This window comes from Podarcis melisellensis (assembly GCF_964234715.1).
Source record: "Podarcis melisellensis genome assembly, chromosome: 6".
NCBI classification, from domain to species: domain Eukaryota; kingdom Metazoa; phylum Chordata; class Lepidosauria; order Squamata; family Lacertidae; genus Podarcis; species Podarcis melisellensis.
In genome coordinates this window covers 52,182,904-52,209,968 of record NC_138538.1, presented here as the reverse complement: position 1 = coordinate 52,209,968, position 27,065 = coordinate 52,182,904, and the positions used below count along the sequence as shown (strand labels likewise).

The 27,065-nt window shown below is 42.1% G+C and overlaps 1 protein-coding gene across 1 annotated transcript in view; it reads left to right on the top strand.

Annotated features, from left to right (window-relative positions):
- Window positions 1-27,065, top strand: part of DMBX1 (diencephalon/mesencephalon homeobox 1) — a 36,568-nt gene that overhangs the window by 6,005 nt on the left and 3,498 nt on the right. Inside the window, exons 2-4 of the mRNA XM_081916520.1 lie at window positions 20,876-21,042; window positions 22,396-22,574; window positions 24,795-25,149. Of these exons, the coding sequence (XP_081772646.1) occupies window positions 20,889-21,042; window positions 22,396-22,574; window positions 24,795-25,149 (688 nt within the window). The 5' untranslated portion in view covers window positions 20,876-20,888. The remainder of the gene's footprint in view (window positions 1-20,875; window positions 21,043-22,395; window positions 22,575-24,794; window positions 25,150-27,065) is intronic.

The window sequence follows — 27,065 nt, the reverse complement described above, 5'->3', positions numbered from 1 at the left end:
TTAGTATCTGTTCTTGGGTCAGCCCGCTATGGAGTACAGGCAAGCTTCGGGGTTACTCAGAACTCTTCGTCATGCTCTCACAATCCTTCCCCAACTGAAAGATTCGACGCTACCATCTGTTGGGAGGTGCATCGTTTACCGAGAGGAGAAAAATATAAGGAGTTAGACTTGGGGGTGAAGGAAAAAGGAACGCTGCCGATCAGGACACGAAAGCAAAAGTTAGAAAGTGAAATGGACAACATAGGAAACAAAACCGACAAGAGAAAATCTACAGCACAAGAGAAAGCAATGGAAGGGCAACTAAGGCTGCAACCTTATCTCCACTTACCTGGGAGTAAGCCTCGATTGAATTCAGTAGGACTTACTTTTAAGTAGGCATGGTTAGGCTTGCGCTGTAACTTCTGGTTTTGGACCAGCGGCAATTTTGCCCTTCATTTGCCCTGCACAGAGAACAAGACACTTCAGACAAGTATTTGGAATCAAGTTATTCCGCGCATCTTGCCCTTAGAGATCTCGATGGGAAATCCGTCTCCCATGGGGTTGTTTATTCTTTCACCGGAAAACTGACACATGCCCATCAGTGGCGTGACTCCCCAACAATTAATTGAACCCATAAAGCGCTCTTAATGCCAGCGGGGGCGGAGGGCGGGGGAAGTTGAGATAAGTCTGAAATGAAAGCGCACGAGATATTGTTCTCCCAACGCTAAACAAATGGAGTGATTACATTCTCTCCAAACGCATCAGTCACGCTACATTAAGCAGCAGAGAGCTAATTATCCCAATTAGGAGGCTGATTTATAATTAATGGCTTGGACCAAGTGATAATTGGATGTTAATGGATAACGGTTTTGTCTGGAAGTAGCCCCTAGCTTCCCTAAAGGCCAGCTTGCCTTTCCATCCTCCCCTTTCCTTCTACTTTTGCTCAAAGCAAATGAAGGAAAAAATAATCTGCTATTAGGTGAATCAGTGAGAACGGTAAAGGCTGGGAAGGAAGGTGACTGTAGTGTTAAGTAGAATCAGGGGAAGTTTAAGACTGGGAATGACGGGTCTCAGTTATACAAAATCTTAGGGCTGCAAGGAACTATACCGTGAAGGGTTTAATAAAAAGTTTTGCAAATAAAGCTGCTAGAACTCATTGTTTTAGTGCTAATAAAAGTGGTAAATGCTGGAAGCAAGGCGATTTTAGTCAGTCTGGTCGGTGTTAAGGGGAATAGATGGGAGTATAAGATTAGGAATGACTGGTCTCAGTTTACCAGAATCTCAGGGCTGGGAGGGAATATACACGATCTGCTTTCATATGCCTTCCAGTTATACCCATTCCCACCCACCCCCTGCTATTATGTAAATTGCTAAAACATTTACTGAATTAATGTCCAAATGCAGAGCTTGCCTGCCTGACCGCTCCGTGCTAGTGTAGAATTGAATTCCATAACTTTCTTTACACGTGTGCCAGAGGCTGGGAAGTTGGAACATTTTAGTCTTGAGGTGTGTGGGTGCGTGTGGAATAAGGTGTTGTGTCTCAATAGAGACAGCTGCACACATAGCATCATAAAGGAGACAGCAAGAGAGAGAGAGAGAGAGAGAGAGAGAGAGAGAGAGAGAGAGAGAGAGAGAGAGAGAGAGAGAGAGAGAGAGAGAGAGAGTGTTTCCGGGAAGGACAGAAAGAAACTGGATTTCCCCCAAATTCTTTGACGATGGTCTCCTGCCTGCTCTGCTACTCCGTCCTGTTCAGAGTCTTGCTTTGGGTGGCAATACACAGACAAGGACAGGAACTAGTGTCTGACCACTGCAGCAGGACTTTAAAATGTTGTGTCTGGGGTGTGCAGAGAGAAGGGGCATGCGTTGGGCTGGCACTGATCTTGTTCACTTAACACTGAAGAACTGCACACCTTATTTTCTCCTTCCAAATGACAGAGTATGTAATAACTTTCTGCACTGAGATGGTTTCCTTCTGTGTACAAAAGTGTGTCTGTCTGTTCAGAGTAAGCCATTAACAGGAGAAAGCACCAGATCAATTGGGAACAGAAAGAAGAATGAGTGGCTCTCCCCTCCCAAACATTTATTTGTGATCATTTATTGACACCTGAGAGGTAAACTTATACAAAGCTAGAATTGGCATCCATCTGTCTCAGGAGACAATGCAGTGCACCTCTGGGAGTGAGGTCAAGTTGTTTGGGGGGGTTGCAGTGCCTGCTGTGGCTGTATAATAATGATCATTAGCACATGTCTCCAAATATCTTTTTGGTCACATAGTCTTGAAAGGCAAATCTCTGTCTCTGTCTCTCTCTCCAAAGCCCTGTCTTAAGACAAGAATGCCAGGTTTCACTTTCACATGGCTTTAGAATTGATTCCAACTTGCATTTTGTTACAAAGGAATTCCAGGTGCTTATTATTGTTGTTGTTATTAATAATATTAGAAATACTGCTTGGTTGTAAATAGAACCTTTAAGCAATAATAATAATAATAATAATAATAATAATAATAATAATAATAATAAGTGTGAGCTATGGGAATAATCATAGCAATGCACCTTATCACATCTACTATCCAAGATTTCTCTGCTGCCTTTGGACCAAAAAAGCACTAAGGCAGCTTAAAACAGAAAAAGCCCTACAATATTATACTAAGAAAATACAACTTACAAAAGTTTAAGATGGCACTGGCTTAATAACAACTTTTAAAAATCAATAAATACCACTACCACACCTAAAACAAAAAAAAATGTCCTCTGCCTAAAAGAAAAGAAAAAAACTTTTTTTAAAAAAAGGTCAGAGATCACCCCATTGGGTCAGTGTCTGTCTAGGCAGTAGCTCTTTATGAGGGCCCCAGACAGGTGTTGGGGTGCAGAGCAGCTGGGAAATCTCTCCTCCAGTTGTTCCGAATGCAGCCTCTCCCCTGTAGAAATGCCTTATCTGCCCTCCTCCCAGCTGGTGATTCCAAATATAGGTGTCCACATACATGCATGTATGTGCTGGCTGCCCATATACTACTGGCAGGGCCAGCCCACCCATAAGGCAAGGTGAGGCAACTCCTTTGGGTGGCAGGATCCACAGGGGCAGCTGACCTGACCTCACCTGCTGCCTTTGTTTCAGTGGCAGCGACAGCTCTGATACTTTTCTTGGAGGCTGGATTCACAGCCTCTACAGTGGCCTCTTGGCAGATAGGAGTTACTGCTAGTCTCCTCCCATCCTTGTTCCCAACGTAGATCTTTATTGCTTCCTTGTTCCAGGTATATTTATTCCCACCCCCAGTTCCTGATGCAGATCTTCACTCACCCCTTCTTCCCTGGCTGGAGCAGGTGGCAGGCACCATTTTGTGGTTTACCTCAGGCGCCAAAATGTCCTGGGCTGCCCGTGGCTATTGGACCAGGTTCAAGGCCAGGTATTAATTTACAAGACCCTTAACAACTTGGGTCAAGCACCTCAAGCACTGCCTAATCCCTTTTTAATCCCTGAAGTCTTGGGGGGAGTCCCTGTTAGTGATTCCCCCCCCACTCATGGCTCAGATCCACAGCTTGTTTCTACCAGGCGCTGTGTGTTCAGTATTGTGGGCCCAATTTTGTGGAACTCTCTTCCAGCTGTCAGTCAGGCCCCGTTCCGGCACCGATTGAAGTAATTTTGATTTCCTCAGGCATTTTAGCTGAAGTCTGATTTTACAGTTTCTAACGGATTCTTATATTTTCTGTATGTCATTCCTTATACCACTTAGAAACCATTGCAGTTAAGTAGCACATAGGTTGTTAAAATAAAACAATCAGAAGAATAGTAATATTAAAGACATTAAGATATACCACGCATATCTATTTCTGCACTAGTTGAAATCTCTCCTAATTGCCCCCAGATTAAGAAAAAAATAATTAAATCCTCTTGAAGAAAAAAAATCAGGGTAATCTAATATGAGATCTGATCCTGGGTCTGCTCTGCGTGACCATATATGAAGGCAGACACAGCGCTGAGCAGCATCACTTTGTAATGTGATAACTACTATAAACAATGTTTACCGACCATGGACAGTAGTTATAGTTGGTGTGATGTTGCGGCCTGACAGAGCAAGCTCCAGCGACAAGACAATAGAGTTCTGTCCACTTTGCAGACTCTGGTACCTGTCACAACATAAGGCTTATTAGCTGTGCCCTGAAGGGACAATATTAAAGACTACCAGAAAAGGCTCCTTCCAGGTCAGACGAAGTGGACACTGTCACGAGAGGCCAGGAACTATTTTTTTTCTCCACAGCATTGGTCTCTGTAGCCTGTGGATAACTGTAATGGGTTTTGTCCCCAGAGTCATCAATCTCTCCTAAACACCAAACACATCATAACAAAAAGCCAGAGAAACAAATTCAGCAGTGTCCAAACCAAAATGAAGACTTCTGGCTATAGCAGCTAGGCGTGTTGTGCGAGGGTCGGGATCAAATTGATCAAAGCCAAACAAGCAAACACATCTGCATTGACATTACTGCTGGAAGAAACCTCCAGATGAGATGCCTGAAGTTAGATTCCTAAAGCTGTGCTAAGATACCTAAACCAAAGCAGCCAAGCTTTTGCTCTGACTCATTTATTTCAACGTTCTTTCTGTTGCTTACATTAGGATTTGCAAGTGCTTTCAAAAATAAACCTGCATTGAGCTCATAGATAAAAAGGTATGAGTGCAGAGAAGGAAACATATTATTACCCTTTCCAAAAAAGACTGCCAAATTAATTTAAGTTGCTACCAAATCCCTCTGAATTTCTTAGTTGTTGTTTTTTTTAAAAAAATCAAGGATCACAAAGGTTTGTAATTTTAAACTTCTTAAAATTAAAAAAAAAAGCTTCTTAAAGTTATTATTCTGGTGCCAATAATAACAATTTGGCTTTTCAGGCCTGTTTGCTCACTTCAAAAACAATCAAATATTGTCATCTTTGTAGCTTACCATCTGATCGAAAATTCTGTTGAACTGAAACACATCTGATTCATCTCAGCTAAAGTCAATGAGGCAACCACCCAAGCCCTAAAATCATGGCTTCATGTGTGTGTGATATGTCATATCACTATTTCCCCCTCTGCATCATGTTCTCCAACATGTAGAGAGCCAATGCTCATAATGTACATCATGTTATTATAGTGATATTCTTCAGCACATTACACTTGTTAAAAGGGTACAAGTTCTATTCACCAGCTCAGTACATGGTGGAAAGAACAATCATACTATAACATACATAGCACATGAATTTATTGGGCAGAGTAGCACCATGGAAAGAGGAAAAATAGTTTTGAAAATGAATGTGTGAAGCCACTCCAAGTCCCACTGATAGTAATGGAATTTATTTCCAAGTTCAGATTGTTGTATGATATCATCAATTTACCGTATATTCAAGAAATGTGTTTGATTTGGGAGTAGAGGACCAGGGAATAAAAAGCAGAACCTATCTTTATGACAGATCTAATGAAAAGCAGTAGCACCAACTCTGTCCATGTGGACCAGCTCTCTAACAAGTCCTTGGACAGCATGTTTATAGCAACACATCTGGAAACATGTGGTCACAGCTTGTGTGGACAAGAGCCACACAAATAAAATTCAGTAGGTTATATCCAAAATGGCAGAACACTTTATTTTCACCAGTGCTCCCCTAGTCAAACTTCTCCTGAGGGTTAGGGAACCTCTAGAAAGGTATGGGATATGGTGGGTTGCCCTGCAGCTCCATCTACCCAATGGACCACCACACATACACTGGAGCTTCCTCTTTTCTGTAACAGATGGGAGGAAGGGGATGGAATCAATGGCTGCTAGCCATGGTGGCCATGCTCTCCCTCCATTATTGGAAAGAATACCTCTGAATACCAGTTGCTGGAAACCACTTGTTGGTTTCCCAGATGTATCTAGTTGGCCACTCTGAGAACACGATGCTGGACAAGATGACACACTGGCCCAAACCAGTGTTATTATGTTATTATGGAAGCTGGTTGCACCAGCAGAATTACACATGCATGACTTTGTCTACAACCCAACAGCATCTCACCAACCTTGCATTAGCAAGAAGCACTTTTGCTACTGCAAATTGACCCTTGGATATACAATTCAGCGTCTTTGATGCCTGCAAAGCACAAAGTTTCATAACCACAAGGAAGCAATCACTTTAAAAATGAACTGTGCAAAATTGTCAGACAGTATGCAGCAAACAAGTCTATACTGGCAGAACAGATTATCTTTTTCATCTCAAATCCCTGCAGTAGTTCTGATTAGGCTATTGTATATAAGCATCAGGAACATGCCATTTGTTTTTGTGTAATACACAGCACAAGCAGTCTCACACTGCTGCAGTCAAATTATTTTACGGCTTTTAATTCTTTGCTGATGGTTATTACTTTTCTACTTAACTGAGTGCTTAATTATATTATTTTGAAAAAGGAAAATGTTATTTGGACTAGCCTATCTTTTGATCCTAACCACTACATGGAAAAAATACAAATCAACGGAACTTACACTCAATTAATGTGCCTAGGCTCTGCTATTCCGCATATTTCCCCCCAAATATCCACCTTGTTAATAGGAACTAAAAATAGGCTTAAACACACAGGGCCAGATCTGTGCTGTCTGTGCATTCAGCATCTGTTTGTGAAGCATGTGCAAGAGAAGACCCTCATATTGACGAAAATTAAGAAAAGAAGCAAACAAAGTCTGAGAACAAAATATGTTACTTTTTGCTGATTCATTAACTGTTCTGATTGGGAGTCCCAATTTCCCCCTTGAGTCAGATTACATTTGTGTTGTGGGGTCCATCTTTCCCTCCATCCCTTTTTTACACAAACAAATCTACAGGCCAACTAGGGAAAAGGAGAGAAGAAGGAGAGAAGACAAGGGGAAAGAGCAATAAGGGTTTCTGTACCTTGCATGATTTAATTTTCTCCTTCATTAAAAAATAAAATAAAAAATCCTTTCCATTCTTCCATCATACCAGCCAGTTTGAACTCACATTTTGAGTCTGGATATGCAATACAGTGGTACCTCGGGTTACAGACGCTTCAGGTTACAGACTCCACTAACCCAGAAATAGTACCTCGGGCTAAGAACTTTGCTTCAGGATGAGAATAGAAATTGTGCGGCGGCAGCACAGCGGCAGCGGGAGGCCCCATTAGCTAAAGTGGTGCTTCAGGTTAAGAACAGTTTCAGGTTAAGAATGGACCTCCGGAATGAATTAAGTACTTAACCCAAGGTACCACTGTAATTAATTACCAGATTATATAGGAAAAGATTCAGTGTGACATGCCTCGTGGTCCAGCAATCTTCTGACCCATTAGAGGGACAGGCTTGCTGAACAACTGTTCCACTTATGGAAGTGGAGTTACTACTAGGGTACATTCAAAAAACCTCACTTTGTGCTGGGCATTATGAAGCCTTCTTAGGCTCAGTGGTGTAGGAAGGGGGGTGCAGGCCGCCCCAGGTGTCATCACTGAAGGAGGTGACCATGGACCTGGCCTGTAGCACACCTATGCCACAAGTCTCTCCTGGGGAGTGACGCAGTGGCTTGGGCACCTGCAGGCTTTGCGCTGCGTAAAACGTCAATGGGGGCTTGCAGACTCCATGGAGGTTCTGCGCAGCATGCTCTGCCCTGGCATTTGCACCGCCTCGGGAACCCAAGCAGCTAGCTATGTCACTGCTTAGGTTCTCACTGTTCCCCCATCTGGACAAAGAATGACTTCAAGACCATGTGCTGTGTTGGCCTATGACCACACAGCAGACTGAAACCGTCTCTGTAAGCAATTAGACTGGCATTGGAGAATCCCTGACAGATGTCTGTAGAAGCCTGTTTGAAATCTACTTTCTGATGGAATTTCTATTGCCCAGAGACAGAAAGAGGAGGCTGACTATCAAAGAGCAGGAGATTTCAGAATTGTATGGCTCATGGGTAACAAAAGAAACATGTATGGATTGCTAGAGAGAGAGGGAGAGATGCCTAGTGGTGAGCTAAACTAAACAGACAGCCCGTTTTCCCAAACTATATGTGACCTGATTCGTGTATGTGACTCCTCCATAATATGTTCATGTGTTCGGCACCAGGACTGGGCTACATGAATGCTTTATGTGAAAGATGTTGAGTGTGAGGAACAGGAACAGGGCAATGTTGCAAAGTTTCCCTCCTGACAATGGCATTACATATGCTTACCTGGACAGTGTGGGATCGGGGCAGGATGGGAGTGACATTGGGGCTGTGGGCACTCTGGCTGAGCCAATTCAGTGCTCCTGCCAGTGAACCCACACAGCTCCATCCTTGATGCTGTCCTGTTCTGTCCAAGTAAATGGCAGAAACACCACTGTCATTATTGCTCTCCCATGTTGGCTGTGCCTAGTGAGAGGATTCTAAACACAGGCATAAATGCGTTCATGTCTCAAACTACCACCCAGTTTTGTAAGGAGACCAGCATCAAAACATCTTTAAAAACAACTCTCCTCCCTGGAGAGAGAGTCCTGTAAGCAGGTTGCCCCTGCCAAGAAGCCCCTCTCCTCACTTCAGATGGCAGGGACACCTGGAAGAGGAAGATGAGAGTACACATACCTTTCAGGTAATCAGGTTTTGAAATAATGTTCTTCAAAACCTTTTTTTTCCCCAGCAGTGTGGAAAAGGTGATCAGGTAACAAGTTCAAACTGAAATCCTGACACTTCTTCCTTGTGACAATGCTGGGTGCTTTTGCAGTAATCACATGGCATTCCCTTCAACCATGTTTTTCTCCTTCACAGAAATTGTTATACAGACTGAGCCAAAGAAAGCATGTATTAGCATGCCTGTCTTAAGATACAGGCAGAATTGAATTATTATTATTTTATTTTATTTTATTTTATTTTATTTTATTTTATTTTATTTTATTTTATTTTATTTTATTTTATTTTATTTATTAAAAATAAATGACCAGGACAAACTTTTCCAAGTGATCATCCAGTCCCAGTGATGTGAGTTTCCGGTACTTCAGTAGCATGTGAAATAAGAACTGCAAACTGACGTTTTTAATTTTTTTTGCTGAGTACCTTCCCCCAAAATCCATTTTAAAATAAAAATTGCTTTTCTTACTACCACCCCTTTTTTTGCAGTCCATTGACTTTTTCCAAATTTATTAAGTCCCACTGAAAGAACTGGGGCTTGAGTTAGTAACTAACTCAATGAATTCATTTAAATGGAACTTGGACCTGGCTAAAGTTGGTTGTGGCATTTTTTGATGTTGCAAATATACACCTTTTCTCCAGACCTCAGCCATGCTACATTTTGTCGCTGTGGAAAATGCAGTTCTCCCCAAAGGTTGCATATCTGCTGCAACTGCCATGCGGCGTTGTGGCATGTAGATGCATGAGAGCAACACACACATCATAATCCCATGCGCACAAACTTGGAAACAAGTCCCACTGTGTGGAGTGCCACTCCCACCCCTAAGTGGGGGCTAATTTGCCGCACCTCAGCTCCCCTGAGAAGAAGTCTCAAAATGGTTTTGCCCTGGAGAGGAGTTGGCAAAGGGTCAGGTGGGCCGTCAGGCCAATCAGGATGAAGAAGATGCCAGAATTTCACCCTTCAGTTTGAAGCACCCTCTCTATGCAATAGTTGCTTGTTTCAGGGCTGAGTAGGAATTTTTTGGGAAGTAGTTTCTGATTGGCCTTGGGAATCCTCTTTTTTGCCCCTTCTCTACTGCTGGGAGTCCTGTTCTTGGAATGGCATTTTTATTTGTTTAGTTGGTTTTTAGTCTGGACAGGAAAATGCCCAAGGCATTATTGGGCTAAGGGCACTCTTTGTCACCCTAGGATGCCTTGACATTGACATACTTTAGTCTGCCTTTCAGGCTTCACAAGACCGGAGTGCACTTGACATGTTTACTTACCCAAAGTTCTTGTAGTGAGGAGGAATAATTCTTTCCAGTCCTTTTTTGTGGGATAACAGGCGGCACCTTGTAAATGTGCCCAAGAGTGGGGAGGGACCTGATTCCTCCTGCCTTAGGGGACTTTCATGTCCATACAGTGGTACCTGAGGTTAAGAACTTAATTCGTTCTGGAGGTCTGTTCTTAGCCTGAAACTGTTCTTGGCCTGAGGTACCACTTTAGCTAATGGGGCCTCCCACTGCTGCCACGCCGCTGGAGCCCAATTTCTGTTCTCATCCTGAGGTAAAGTTCTTAACCTGTGGTACTACTTCTGGGTTAGCGGGGTCTGTAACCTGAAGCATCTGTAACCTGAAGCGTCTGTAAACCGAGGTACCACTGTACTATATCTTGATTTGGCTATTCTTAATTTATTTAGTTGTTTACAGATCCTCTCTGTTGGTATATTTGATCCTGTTTTCACCACAGTTGAAGTTTTGTGAGTCTTCTTTAAAAGTGCATTGGAAATCTGCATTAGTCTAGGTTAAAGTGTATAAGATTGCAGCTTCATTCACTACCATATGCGATGTCACATAATTGTGATAAATAAAGGGGCAACTTGTTTCTCCAATGTCTGTGTCTTTTTTTCTGAATATATGTTTTAAATTTGATATATCTGCTCACATTTAAATTTATAAAACATAAACTTTTTTGTGCATGTTAGAAATGAGGAAAAAAACAGTTTGGTAATTTGGACTTCCAGAAACAATATGGGAATTGTCACAAACCTACCTTTCAAAATCTACACTTCCCTGAATTTTATGACACAGTTCTCAGATATTTTTTTTAAGTGTACAAATTGCACACATTAGAGAAAATTACATGCAAAAAAGCAAAATGAAAAATGCACACTAAATTCTGATGAAATTTTGTGAGGGCTTTCAAAACAAACAAGCATCAATTCACACACTGATACAGTAATATGCTGAACCGAATGTAAGACTGGAAAAAATGAGAAAAATTTAAATTGACAGAACAATTAAATTGAATTGTATATGTGCATACTGGAAAGCTAATTTAACACTAAAAATTCCAAGAGCAGCACAACATCACACAAGTATTACCGCCTGCTATCTCTGAAATGCTTTCCCCTTTATTTCATTTTAAAAATAAATAAATATTTGCATTCCCCTCTTGTTCACATCTGGTGCTAAACTGCCCATCCAGACCTGTTTGCATAATAACCCACAAGGAGGTTATAGGCTAGCACAGGTATACACCATTATCCATTATGTGTGACTGAACTATTGTGCTCCTGGCATGGGGGCTGCAGATGTAGCATGCTAAATTCAGACATGCAATCACTTACAGCACTTTTTATATGCATGAATGGTAGTTCCCTGTGGGATAATTTGTGCCGACACTCAACAGGGCTTCAGACAAGAACCCGTTTGCTTGACATGGGTTGGCTAGGGAACTCTTCACAGTACTGACATGATCTGCATCCCCCAGAATAATGTGTGTATCAGAATACAGATACCATTCAGAATTTGCACTTCTCCAAATATTGTGATGCAGTTCTTGGCTCAGAAAAAGGTATCAAAGTGCATATATATATATATATATAATCTTGTGAGGAAGCATGTTCAAAGATGTATATTTAAATGTATATTGAATGTGGATTTTTATGCAGATTAATGTGAAAGCAGGATGGAGTGGATTTATGAATGAACACAACAAAAGGAGATGGAATGAAAATCGACTGATCTGTCCATCTCTAGTTGAAAATAGAGATACTTTTTCTATTTTACTACCCCATTCACTTTTAAAATAATGGGTTTAAAAGCCTTGAAAAATGAAAAAAAAAAAAGGACTGGAAGTTAGATCAGATAACGAAACACTATGATAGTATCGTTGAAATGTTCAGTCACTGTTAACAATCTGATGTTTCATGATGGTTTTCAAATGCAGTGTGTTTCATTCAGCGATCAACTGTATGCAGCTCCACAAGTCAGATTTAAGGAGAACCACCTCCAGGGTAGAGGGCATCACTAGGAAGCAGGTTTGAGCACACACACCCTTTCTCATTTAAGAAATTAAAACCCTGACAATGTGCTGATGATATGGCAGTGTAATCAGAGAATGGCTTTCACTACTTTTAACAGAAGCTTTTTGTAAGCATTTGCACTGGCCCAAGCAGAAATGTTCTTAAGGCAGACTATACATTAGAACTGAAAAATGACACTTCGGCAAAGGAACAGAAGCAATAAATCCTTGTTGCCTTAGAAGTTGTCAAATTGAAATGACAATCTTATGAAATGCTAAAAAACACCCTTATGAAACACCCTTTCCTGAAATATTCCAACATTAAGGCCACATAACCAAAGCCATTTAGAATAAAATATCAGCAAAAGATTAGAATACAATGTCAGCAAAATTCTGTACATATTTTTCTATCAATGGTTACAATCCTATACCAGTTCCCTGAGATTCAGTCCCATTGGTATCAATGGGATTTCCTTCTGAGTAGACATGGACTATGGTGATAGTCTCATTTAAAGCTCATTTATGTTGGAGAGTTTAGAATTCAAATCTACTGAGATATATAGTGTTCAGTAGTACACACACACACACACACACACACACACACACACACACAGGCTTAAACCCATTGCAGGTTAAGTATCCTGGTGCCTTTGTTTTTTTCATTTCAACTTTATTTAGATCTTTTAAAGGAAATCTTTTGAACCCTGATTTATTGTACATAGAGAGTCAAAAGCTTTTTGGATGAATCTGAGAGAAAGTTGCAGCATTTCGTTTATATCCCCATCAATTATAAAAAGGGAATGTTTCCATAGATTTCAAGTGTCCTCTCAGGAACAACAACATTGATTTAGGGCTCAGAATTCATTTATTTTTATGGGAATTTTGGAGCCTTTGGACCTGAAAGGTTCAAGAAATACAGGGAGGAAATGAGGGAAAACATCTTGCAGAAATCATTTATTTAGAGCCCTCCTAGATATGTAAGGGACTGTCACTACATTGTTATGAACTGCAGCCATCCCTGGACGGAATATGTTTTTCTCATAAAGGTGGGTGGAATAATACATTAAGAGGAAACGGGTGTTTATATAGTGCTCATGTTGGGGATTAGGATTCATGCTTTGCTGTGAAGTAGAATTCATGCCTACCTACCCTCCTGACAAATTAGACAATGTAATCAAGGAAGGCAAATGCAAAGAAGAGAACATGGTGAGATGCTGCCTGAGGTACTGGCGCTGTGGTCAGCAACCTGAAATTCATGGGCCAAATCTGATCCATAGGTGAGTGGACTTTGATTTGTACTGCTGTTTTGATAGCTTGGCATAAAAACCCTATTCTAGTCAAACGACAAAAGGAGCTGGAAGCTCCCTGCAGAATTTTCACCCCCTGAGGTGGAAAAACGGTTACTTATACAGCCTCTGGCCTTATGTATCCATCTCCATAACTTTCATCATCCTAAGGCACAAGGGTAATAGAAGCTGTTGTTGTTGTTGTCCTATGATATGGGTGGAGAGCCTGTGGAATTCCAGAAGGAGCCCGAGAGATGTGTTGGTGGAGGCTGAGACACGATTGGAAGCAGTTAGGTAGCATGGAGAACAGTGGCCATGGTGGTAGGAGGGGAGTTAGGCACACACAAGAGGTGGGATCATGTGTTATAAGAGGGGCAGCATACAGAGAACAGTTGTCTATATGAAGGGCTGTTAGAGGCAGCAGCGGAGGGCATGCTGGAGCAGAGCTGCACACTTGACCTCTGTTCATCTGCAGCTTGCTGAGACAGAGAGGGGAAGGGGCACAAAGGGGAGGGAGTGTGCTGCAAGTGCCCCAGTTCAGCCAACCCTCATTGCTGCCGTGTCCCTCCTGCTCTCCATCCCACTATGCTGCAGTGACTCAGCCAGATGGAGGTTCAGTGAGCAGTGAAACCTCAGCATGCCATCTGCGGATGGTCCTCTTTGAAGGAGCCTTCTATCTGAAAGGTTGGGTTTTGTACTTCATAATAATTGGCTTTATATAAGCATATTGAGGAATAATTGTGCTCTCTCAAAAATGGAAAGAAGGGGAAGTTGACCACTTCCTGAATAATACCTCTAGTTTTAATTTATATATTTTTTAACTGTAGCTATATCTGTATTAAGGGACGCGGGTGGCACTGTGGGTTAAACCACAGAGCCTAGAATTTGCCGATCAGAAAGTTGGCAGTTCAAATCCCCACGACGGGGTGAGCTCCCGTTGCTCAGTCCCTGCTCCTGCCAACCTAGCAGTTCGAAAGCACGTCAAAGTGCAAGTAGATAAATAGCTACCGCTCTGGCGGGAAGGTAAACAGCGTTTCCGTGCGCTGCTCTGGTTCGCCAGAAGCGGCTTAGTCATGCTGGCCACATGACCCAGAAGCTGTACGCTGGCTCCCTCAGCCAGTAAAGCGAGATGAGCGCCGCAACCCCAGAGTCGGTCACAACGGGACCTAATGGTCAGGGGTCCCCTTACCTTTACCTATCTCTGTATTGTCCCTGTTATTGCAAATTCAAATGTATCCCTATCATGTTTTATGACTTCCTTCATTTTGTATGTCGGCTGGAACTGGTCTGTGACCAAAATAATAAAATTCATTCATACCTCTAGTCTGGTGGTAAATGCAGGGATGCAGCTCCCTAGCTGCGTACAATGTGAATCACAAAGGGATTTATCAGAATTGGTGGTATGGTACTCACGTGAGATGGGAGGATGGTGTGGCATGCAGGAGTTTGTGGAAAGGTTAGACTGGGAGTGTTGCATGTCTGAAGTGGAAGAAGTTTGATAAGTGAGTCATGTGTACTCAACTGGGCTTTTGGGTGCATGTGCCAAACATTGTGGTTTCAATGATCTGAATATCATACTGGAGACTTATACAGAAGAAAACATGGAAGGACTACTGGTGAATACAGACAATGTCAAGAACACACAGAGAGCCTGGATGCAGAGGAAGGCCTTTTCCACTTGTGGACTGTTTTCTGATGTTGCAAAAGAGCACTGCTTGAAAAATATACTCCCTAAATCCAGAGAAGCTCTTTTATTTGTACAAGACTTTGAACATGCATATTTTCACTGACTGGAGTCTGCACCAGCTCCAGGATAGAGGGGAGCTCTTGGCAGGGTACAAAACAGCAGCATTTGCCACCATAGTTTTGCTCATGATACAATGCCCCAGAAGTCCCATCATTCTGTGGCATTGTGTGTAAAAAAATAATTCTTACAGCTATGGTTCTTCATGACAAAATGTGATGGTGTTTCTGGGGCATTGCGTTTTGGAAAAAATAAGATGGATGCAGCTGTGGTTGTTGGGACTTGCAGCAGGCGTCAGGACCGACGACAGTGACTCAGGACTGACTGGAACCTGTATCTTCTGGAAGGCTGTATCTTCCTTCTTCACTGTGCTTCTGTAAAAAATAAACGTGCTGCACCACAAGATGACTTTTGCTAGTGCTTGTGCAAGAGTTCATGGAGCAGTACCAATAAATTTCCACTCACAGTTCTTTGGATCCCAATTCATACTTAGGAAATAGTCAGGAAATACGGTACACGGTTTTAATTGCTCCTAGCACAGAATATGGGAGCACCAGAAAAGATGCTGCACATCAAAGGAAGATAAAGACAAAGAAAAAGCAGGTGCAGGATTTAGGTTGACATCCCCCTCTGCCTGGAAGGGCTTTCTGTAGGGTTGCAGATGGCTGCAGGTGGAAGAGGGTAGAAGAAATCTTCCCATTAACTTCCTTAACCTAACATATTTTAGGATGCAAACTAATGGCTTTAGCATGGCTTCAGGTTTCGAATCAGCAAAGATCTAAAACCTGGCGAGCAGAGCAAGGCAGATGAGAAAACTACAGAAAAGATAACATAATTAATGAAGAGCAATGAGTAATTGACTGATCAATGCTAACCACTGAAGGATCTCATCGGGGTCACTCCTGGGCCCAGTCCTTTTCAATATTACCCAACATTAATTTCTGAAGTAAGAACTCAGTTCTGTTCTGCATTAGCCTGAGGCCAGAGTGGGAAGCTGTCTAGGCTTATGCTCTAAAGTATACTAAGCGGAAATGCTTCAGAAGAAGGCTGCAGAAATTATAATGGAGTAGAAGATGTAATGTGAGAGGGGAAGTAAAATTGGTTTATTGCTGCAAACAATAAAAGATGGATAACAACCATTTCCAATAGGGCAATGGATAAAAAACCCAGGAATGAATTTTTTCCCTTACTTCCCCATTAGTGCTTTCATCAAGCACTTTGATGATGTTAAGTTCGTGCTTTATCCTCTTGAGAACTTTTCCTTGATTCATTCAGTGCTACAGTTCAACTAGCTTCCTACCAATGCTGGGAGGATGTGATTGGAGCAATTCTGTCATTTCAGTTGCTTGATTTTGGCCATTTTCCTTGGTTAATGTCCATAAAAACCTGTATTGGAGAATCAGAGATGACACTGCACCAGGACTATGATATGAATTTTGTCAAGAGCATATTAAAAGGAGACTAAATGTCTGCAATAAAAAAGCAACAACAGCAACTAACAATTCAGAGGAGTTTTATTTTTATTGCAAAAATTAGATTCCTTTTTAGAGTCTGATATTCGTGTTCAAGGACAGCAAATCAGGGTGTCAAATATTGGCACAAAGTGACTCTTCACAGTGCAAACTCCTAGTGAAGTGTACAGGTCTTAGTAGAAAAAAGGGAGAGTTTTGTTCTTGAATTTTTGGATTCAGCTCCTGGTCCTGTCGTTTAACATCACAGTATTGAGGCTAATCTCACTTGCATCAATTGCAGATGCTTCCATTTCCTATTAACTTTGCTTTCACAAACTTCCCTCTAATTCTCACCCTCTTCAAATCTTCAGCAAGAGCATTATGGGAGCTGCAACCATTATTAATAGGAGAGGTGAAAGTTCAACCCCCCATCGTAGTAAGGACAACTTAAGATATGCTCTTTTCACTGCACAGTGTTAATTTATATAATATACCACCTAATCAAACTCTGCTGTTTATTCTCCAATTGGCTGCAGCATTACCAATGCCCTCCAGCCACTGAACGACATAAAAGATGCATTTGCAGATTTTGAAAATTAAAGCCATCTATACAGCCAGTGGGGAAGATCAGCTTATTTGGTTGCTTAATGAAATATAAAGATTATTTTAACCAATGTAAGCACAATTCGACAGCTTGCAAAACACTGCTGCAGCTTGACAAATGGCCTCCACCATTTACAAAAGAAAATTGCTGCATAGTGTCTTTTAAATATTTAATTTATTCTATTTGGAGCATGCAGGGAGGCAAATGGGAAGTTAACTGTGATTCTGCAAGCCTACAAAGAATGGATCTAAGAAGTTGTTCATTCTTAAATTCAGGTTAGAGATAACAGGAAGATTTTAGTACTCTTCTCCACAGAGGTGCTATTAAAAGCAGGAACTACACTAGTTATAAAACCGAATTGGATAGATGTATGGGAAGATTTTTTTATTTACAGTATGATGTTTCCATCACAGCCTATTTGTCAGGAACAGATTTTTGTATGTATTTTTGTGCCGATCTCATGGATTTTCTAGTTCAGACCTTCAAGAGCCAAGTTTCCCAGACTCAAATTATCCTGGAAAGATGAGCATTCGTTCAGTCCCCTCCTTAAAAACTCAAATGTAATTTCTTATGCAGTCTGGTCCACTCATAAATATTTCTTCATAACTAACAAATTGCGTACTCCAAAATTACTTACCTACCTATTTCAAGTCTTGAAATAGCTGTTCTATCAGCTGCATTCCTCCTGTTCCAGCAACAAAAATACAGATTTGGTTCAGCAAGTTCTAATGAATAAATCCACACTGTCTTCTAGTAATCCAAAGGGTTTTTTTCCCTTGCAACTTTCTAGTGGCAGGTCACTCCTTTCCTGGGTGTGAACACCCAAACAGTGTATGTTCTTCAATAGTTTGTGTGGGTTCAATTAGCTTTGCTTTCAGTGTATTTACTTTGTGTTGACTACCCTTTCCCATACATGAGTTTTGCTATTGTTGTTAATCTTGCCTTTCTACAGTCAGCTGGGGTTTCACGCTATTGTTTCTTCCATCATTTCCCAAAGATGCTTACTGTAAGATTTTGTGATCTCTGATCAGCATATGTGCCACACGCTTGTCAGGGGCAGACTTTGTTTTTTCAAATTTCAGCTGCACCCTGTGTGATCCCAAAATCTAGCACTCTCCCACCTACCACCTTCTGTTCTTCTCAATTCTCTATATCATAACTGCAACACCCTCTAGGCTCGGCGCCCAGTGTGGCGGTACTGGTCACATTGCCCTAAATCTGCCTCTGCCCAAATGATTCGTTTTATTTATCATCATCATTATTTTTAATCTGCATACTGTCAGTGTGGTGTCAGTGTGGTGTAGTGGTTAAGAGCGGTAGTCTCGTAATCTGGGGACCAGGTTCGCGTCTCCGCTCCTCCACATGCAGCTGCTGGGTGACCTTGAGCCAGTTACACTTCTCTGAAGTCTCTCAGCCCTACTCGCCTCACAGAGTGTTTGTTGTGGGGGAGGAAGGGAAAGGAGAATGTTAGCCGCTTTGAGACTCCTGAAGGGGAGTGAAAGGCGGGATATCAAATCCAAACTCTTCTTCTTCTTCTTTATATCTTACAATACTCAAGGCAGTTTACAAACTGAAGAACCAAAAATGTACATCTTATAACAATCTAATGCAATACAAAAATATGATAATAAAACATAACTTTAAAATAGGTAACCTATATCAAAAAAGTAACATTCAACAATCACTAGAATAGTATTAAATAATAATAACAACATATAAAAGTTAAACAGAAATCCACTCAGCAGTTATAATAAATTTCTAAACTATAATCAATAAAACAACGGCAAGACACAGTATATAAAATAATACAATACAAATTGAAAAGCAGAGATTAGAGGGTGGGGCAAGGCTGGTGCAAAGAGGCCTTGCTTGATGGAGTCTCTCCCCTCACAGTTAATTAGGCAGTATACTTCATCTATCATGCAACTCGGGGTGGCTTGCATGAGTGTGTTTCATGGGCAGTCTCCCATCCAGGCTTTGAAGCCAAGTTATTTATAGCCACCTGATACATCCACTTGTTTGGAAATGCTAGATGGAAATATTTTCACAAACAAACTACAGTGTTGGACATTCTGAGTTGGATTTGCACCCAGAACAGAATTCCCTTGATTTGATATTTGCTTAAAATTGGTGGCTAGGAAACTATTAGAGAGATCACATCCTGCTGAAGGAGCCTTGTGTTTTAATTTCATTGTTATCACTCACAGTTGGAGGCATATGTTTGTGATAAATGTTCATCTTGTCCAGGCTAGGCTAAAACATTTTTCGGCCTGAGGCAAAGGACAAGAGGGTGCCTTTCCTCATTCCATGTATCACAACCGACTAAGGTGGCATTTGAATCTATCTTACTTCAGCACTGGCAAAGGGATAGCATCCTCCACTATACTTGAGGGAAGATATAGGGCAAGTAGCACACAAAGCTCTTCTGTCTCCCCTCCCTTCAGCATATGACACCTGTAACAACGGTCTCATTCTGCCTAATAGTGGGGCTGGCCCTGCATTTTGTCTCCTGAGCCAACACATGACTGAGAGCGTCACTTGCTTGTACTTCGTCCTTCTCCCATGGGTGTTTGGATAAACTACACATGTAACCGCTTATTACTATTGTGTGCTAAAACTTATTCTGCATGTGACTGATTTCCATGGGAATTATATATACTGCTTCACTGCCTGCACACTGATTTGGAGTTGCTGGAATATATGTTTTGTTTCGTCAGTAAATTATGCTGGTAGCTATGGTACATAGGTAGTCAGTATTCCATGGAATATTTAAGATTCTCTCTCTCCTAGAGTGCTTGTATAACCAGCTTTGTTATTAAAGTTTTATTAAAATCTGTTCATTCATTTTGCAGGCATGCACACACTTTCTGATATAGGAAGTACAGGCTTGTCAACAGGCAATGTTACAAAATACCATACTGAGAATAAGATTTGGGTACTTAGCATCTATAGGAGAAAATAAAATAAAAGAGCAAACCACATCACAGTTCACCAGAATGCTTGTGTTATGTGCAAATGGGATATTGTGCCATTATCACTGAAAAGGGACTTGCGGGAGGACCGTGGTTGAGGTCCACCTTGAATAACAGAGAACTACCCCTTTCCCCCCAATGTGGAAAGGCCCAAAATGTTGGGAAGAAAATTGTGAGAGCCAGGATTCAAAGAATAATGAGATTTCTAAGGCTAGAGGCAACCCATTTTCCTATGTTTGAAAGATGACTGGTTAGAAATGAAATATGCCATTCTCGCTTCTGGTGAAAACACTGAGGGAAAGGCAACTTTCTCTCCCAGCAGCCTGATGTACTTCCAGAGCTTTACATTAGTTCAGTCCACTTCTGTTCATACATTTGTCAAAGCCGTATGTCACAACAATGAGGGGAGGGGAATGCAGGTGTAAAAAAACAAAACTTCACAAGATCAGTTGCTTTTTTTGATAATCAGCTGTACACCTAGATAAAGCCATATTATGGTCACCAGCATCTTTGTAGCTAACCTGGAAAGGAGGTAGGGTGGGGCAGCAGCAAGATAGGGGCCACACCTGTGCACTGTCAATTTGGTACTCTGACTGCTGCACCTGCATGGACCCATCCTCACTTCCACCCATCCTCAGTCCCATCCAGGCAAGCAGTAGTGCCAGTTTCAGGGAAGATGGCTCTTTGGATACACTGGTAGGTCCACATGCACTTCTGTTACACCCCATGACCCTGTGAGCTAGGTTAGGCTACGAGACCACGACTGGTCCAAGGTATGGTTGAACAGGGATTAAAGCTGAAGCGAACATACCTTGGACTTGAGAAAAGTGAACCTGATGGATTTCCATGTGGAATTAAATTTCCACCTACATGATTGATGGTTTCACATCAAAGGTTGCCTTTGCATTAGTCGCACTAACAGTCTCCTCCTTCTCCTTCTCCTCTTTCTGTTGCTACAGGTCTTATGTCACCATGCAGCACTATGGAGTGAATGGCTATTCTCTTCATGCCATGAATTCTCTGAGTGCCATGTATAATCTTCACCAACAGGCAGCACAGCAAGCTCAGCATGCCCCAGACTACAGGCCGTCTGTGCATGCCCTGACGCTGGCAGAGAGACTGGCTGGTAAGAACAACTTATGGATCTTGTCTTTGCATTGGGATAGTGTACAGGATTATTACTGGGACACGGCTGAAATGACAGCTGAATTTTGAGAAAACCAAAGGGTTGGTAATTTTTAAGATCCCTGAAGATGAGCACAAATCCAAGGAAAAGCAATAGCAGCTCAGTTGTGCAAAATGTCCTGGACATTATGTGAAGCCTCCAGAATAGGGAGCAAAAGTTAAGGTAACCAAACTGGAATTTTAATATTTTGCTTCATGCACTTATTTTCCACAAAGTTGCATATAGAATCCAATAAATATATAAAGGCGCTATACCAAATTTAAAAATTGCATCAAGCTACTCTGACTATAACATATGGCTGTACAACAACCTGTCCTTTCAAATTCCAATACACTGCATTTGGACTTTGCTCTTGCCTGTAGGAGCTGCCAAATGGCAGATGGGGAAGGTGACTTTTGCAACTTCTCCCTCGCCCCTGCAGCCCCATGTCACACACTCTGGAAGAATGAGGGAGGATGGTATTGACATACATCACGTCTCCCCCATCTCCACCAGTGGGATGCCTCCAATGGATTAAAAGCCTTCCATGGTCAGAGGGAGATGATTATCTTCTACAGATGCTCAAAAAGTCAGAAACCACCAGAGGGAGAGTGCTCTTGTGTTCAAATTCTGCTTGCTGGTTTCCCACAGACAACTGTTCAGTCCCTGTGAGAACAGGATGCTGACCGAGATGGGCCATTGGCCTGATCCATGTTCTGATGTCAGTGTTACTGGATTACAGCTCCCAGTGGCCTTCATCATTGGTCATACTGGCTAGGGCTGATGGGAGTTGGAGTCCAGCAGTGTTCTGAAGGTTGAAATACTGACCAATGGAAGCATCTCTGGAGGACAGTCATATCACTTCTTTAGGCCTCAGTTTCTTCAGTTGAATACAATAAAAACAAATAGCAGCTAGAGAACATTCAGAGTTTTGCTGCTATTTATGTAGATCAGGGATGGGGAACCTGTGGCCCCCCAGGACCTACCATCTCACGAGGTCCAACCACATGGAGAGGCCAATCTAAAGCTACCTCAAGCTGTACACTAGAAACCTCCCCATTTATTTAAGCCAGCGGTTCTCAACTTGTGGGTCGCCAGATGTTGTTGGACTACAACTCCCATCATCCCTGAACTCTGGCCTTGCTAGGGGTGATGGGAGTTGTAGTTCAACAACATCTGGGAACTCACAGGTTGAGAAAGGCTCATTTAAGCTGCTTTGTTAGCTGCCCAAATGCTTTTCTTTATATGATGCACACAAATTACACTAATTAAATTGGCCACTTCTCTTGTCCTCCAACGGCTGTACGTTTCAAGACATCATTTTGGAGGCCCGTTATGGCTCCCAGCACCGCAAACAGAGGAGAAGCCGCACAGCTTTCACAGCCCAGCAGCTGGAAGCCCTGGAGAAAACTTTCCAGAAGACTCACTATCCAGATGTGGTGATGAGGGAGAGGTTGGCCATGTGTACCAATTTGCCAGAAGCCAGAGTTCAGGTACCCATAATGTTAACCATCTCATGTTAACCATCCTGGGTGAAGGTAGATGTGAAATTTTAAGTGCCTTGGAATGGTGTGCCTGGGTGTCAAAACCCATTTCTACCACACATATAAACATTTTACCTGACTTACCAGATGTTGCTTCCCTTTGCATCATAAAAATGGTATGTCTTGTTTAGATATAATGATATAAGTGCATGCATATTTTCTCCCCGGTGTGTTTTTGTGATATGCAGAGCTATTCATTCAAAGGACATTGTAAAGTTTTAGATCCACAGCTACCACGGCATGGTTTCACAACCCTCTTCATGAGGCTGTGCATTCAGGCTCTGTGCATACAACCACACAAGGTGCTTTACTTCTCAATCCTGGCATCACCTGTGTGGCCACACCAACTGCACTTCCAAATGCATAGAGAACAGACAACTTTCCAAACTATATTGTCACGTCCTATTCAATTAATGCGGGAGGCAGTGGAGGACAGAGGTGCCTGGCGTTCTCTGGTCCATGGGGTCACGAAGAGTCGGACACGACTAAATGACTAAACAACAACAACAACAACAACAGGCAGATGGTTGGTGGTGGTTAACCCACTGGGTGCTTGGGAGGTGAACTTATTTTGCTTTGTAAAAACAAAAATGGTGAAAACTTTACTGAACTATAAAATAAAAAGAACATAGCAGTTCAAGGGTTCATTGTCAGCCATTTCTGAACCATGAAGAGTTGGCTATTTCTAATGTAGCATTCTTTCAGATCATAGCTTTCATTGCTCATGAAAACCTCCACTAATCTGGTGCCTTTCAAATGGTTTGGACCACAGCTCCCATCAGGTCCAGCTAGCACAACTGTGCTGGCTGGGGCTGATGCTGCATGGACGTAGCCAGGATTTTTGTTAGGGGGCAGAACCTCAGTTTGCCATGTATTTTTATTGATTTTTATTGGTTTAGGGGGGCAGCTGTCCCCCCCCAGCTACACCCATGGCTGATGAGCATTGTATCCCAAAGCATCTGGAGGAAACCAGATTGGCAAAAGCTGTTCTGAGGAACCATATGTCAAGGGCTGGCTCCCAAACCCCAGGAAACAGCTATTGTTGGTTCAGATGGTATCTAATAACACAAGGACCAATGGTACCAAATAGTATGGGAAACAGCCTTATTAGAAAAACTAACTAATAAACTGAAACTGACATGGTGACAAATGGAAGAAGACGCCTTCATCCCAGTATGGCTCCCCTTTGTCATATACACAGCCCAACAAGACAACAACAAGAATTCACCAACAGCATACAAATCAATATGGCTAACTTGATTCAAAAACACCCACCCACCCCACTCACAAATGAAAACAAAGTTCATCACAGCCAGTCACAACCAACCAACCACACCCTAGGCCAACCCCAACCTTTCTCACCACCCAAAAAACCACAAGTGAATAGTAAAGAGAACCTACACAAGCGACGCAGACACAAAACCCCACACATACATTAAGTAAAATAGAAACATTGCCACCCGACTCCACCCCCACTCACTGTGGCCCCCTCCAATCCTTTCCCCTTTTTCTTCCTAATGTAACACTAATGTCTCAACAAATGAAACTGATCTGTAGAAAATGTAACTTGAAAAAAGAGACATTGCACATACTTTTGTAAACCAATAAATCTTTAATAAAAAATATGTTTAAAAAAAGAAATATGGTGTCTAATGACCAGAATCTAAACCCTGAAAAGTATTGCACTGTCAACACTCCTTAAGCCCAAGCAGTCTGGGCCAGTAGATTCCCAGACCTTAAAAGACACCACTGAGATTCAAAAGAAGGAAGAGATGGCTCCTTGAGCCTCTGCTTAACCAAGTTAGACTACAGTAAGTAACCAAGATTTATTAAAAGATAATACACCCACACCCATAGGAGAGTACAGTTAGAAAATACAATTAACAATTAACAAATATAGTTGCGAATTAGAAAGCACAGTCAAAGATTAAAAGGTCTGGTTGGGAATTATAAACAGGGAGGGGAAAAACCAAAGCTATCTAAGGCAGTCCCTAGAATAGCAAATATGATCTCCCAGGTGAACAAAGATTGCCCACCAAGTGCAATGTCAGGTAGGGAACAAAACAGGAAATACCATGGAGAGAGGATACAGACTAAATAACACTGTTAGATTACACTGGTCTAATTTAAACCAATTTTCCGGTCCCTCTCCTTCTCTTCCAAACCAAGGTTTGGTTTAAAAACAGGCGAGCCAAGTTCCGAAAGAAGCAGCGCAGTCTGCAAAAGGAGCAGCTGCAGAAGCAGAAGGACTCTGAAGCCAACCACAGTGAGGGCAAAGCAGACACTCCCGTCCTAGAAACACAGACTCCGACTCCTGATGCAGACAAATCCATGAGCCTGCCCAGTGAAGTCAACGCAGAGCTCAACCTGACTCTCTCGGAGCAGTCGGCCAGCGAGTCGGCAGCTGAGGACCAGACAGACAGAGAGGAAGAATTCAAGATCTCGCTGGAGGAGAACAAAGCAGAAAAGAGCCCCGGAGCCGAAAACAAGGCACTGAGCAGCAAGAGAGCAAGCCCAAAAGCAGGTGAGGAAGGAAAGCAACATTCTCCTTTGTGGGAAGAGTTTTGATGTGAGCAGAGCCTAAGGATGGGTTCAGAAACAAAGACTTTTCTCTTGCCCACCAGATAATCTCAATAAGGCAAGGGTAGCCAATGTGGTACTCTCTAGCTTCTGTGAACTACATCTCCCATCAGCCCCCAGCCAGTAGGGTCAAATATCTTGGATAATAGGAGCTGTACTTCACAGCATTCGAAGGGCACCACGTTGACTCCCTCTTTTTTAAAGGATCAATCTAGCTCTTTCATTCCAGTCACTTAATGTGCAAAGAAAACATACACATCACAAAAGGCAGGCTGTGCACAGGAACCTAAGCGTTGAAAAGATTATGGTGCCCCCATATTTAATTCAAAATAAAAACAGTATGAAACCATAAAATAAAATTTAAAAAACAAACAAAATAAAACATAGATTCGTTGCAGGTGTTGGCCAGGGATGATGGGAATTGTAGTCCAATCACAGTTCTACATTTTAAACATAAGGACATATGAAGAGCCCTATTGGGTCAAACCAAAGGCGTATCTCGTCAGGATCTTGCTCGCCCCAGTAACCAGCCAGATACCAATGAGAAGCCACAAAGCAGGACATGAGTGCATCAGGCCTCTTTCGCTGCTGTTCCCCAGCAACTGCTGTTTAGAAACATATTGCCTCTGATCCTGGATGCAGTCATCATGACACTGACCCGGTTCACACATAACATTAAGGACTTAGTGGCAAAGCGTATTTCTGTTTACCATTTGCACTATTTCTCCAAAGTGCTTTACAATCACACTGGCTGCCAATATGCCACCTGGCCAAATTCAAGGTGTTGCTCTTAGTGCATAAAGCACTAAACAACCTGGGACCACCCTACCTAATGCCTTTCTCCATACATTCCTGCCCAGACATTGAAATATGCTAGAGAAGTGTTGCTAAAATGGCACTTAGCATACCAGCACCCAGACTGTGGAGTTTATTGCCTCTGCAAATTAGGCACAATCTGTATTGAGCTTTAGGTACCAGCTTAAAACTTCTTTATTTATTTCTACAAGCTTACCTTGCCGTGACACATTGCTGTGTTCTTTGGATCTTTGCTTTTTACATTTTTTCTCTTTTGACTGCATGTTGATTTTATGTACGTCACTTTGAAAAGACCTTTTTTATTTATTTAGCAGTATACAGACACTTATTTATAAATACATACATGTCTACAGTTTTGAGCCATCTTTTCTACATATATGATATGATACACCATGCTCAGCTGCAGACTTCACCCGCATGGTGAATACAATTCATTAGGGATTCATAGGCAGCTTCTGCTTGCAGTGAATAGGTAGGGTTAAAAAAAGAAAAATCACACAAGCCGTTTATCCTCGAGTATGTTCAATCCAGGCAGATCAGACAATTGCTACTTAAAAGCTTACTGCATAATGCATGCACTGTGCAAAGTTGACTGCATTATTAACCTAGTGTTACCATCTATCTGCTGCCACATGGTAATCTGAGGAAGGGGAGTGGTGATGGCAGGGAGCCTAGCTACATGGTGGGATGCTACCCTCAGGTGCCATGTGATAAGCCAATTGCTGCTTGTGTTGATCCAGCCACAGTCTGAAAGTCAAGTAATTTATTATTATTATTATTATTATTATTATTATTATTCCCGCCCATCCGGCTGGATTTCCCCAGCCACTCTGGGTGGCTGCCAACAGATTAAAAACAGAATAAACTTCCCTTCAAATGTCTTCTAAAAGTCAGATAGTTGTTTATTTCCTTGACATTTGATGGGAGGGCATTCCACAAGGCGGGTGCCACCACCGAGAAGGCCCTCTGCCTGGTTCCCTGTAACCTCACATCTCATAGTGAGGGAACTGCCAGAGGGCCTTCGGAGCTGGACCTCAGTGTGGA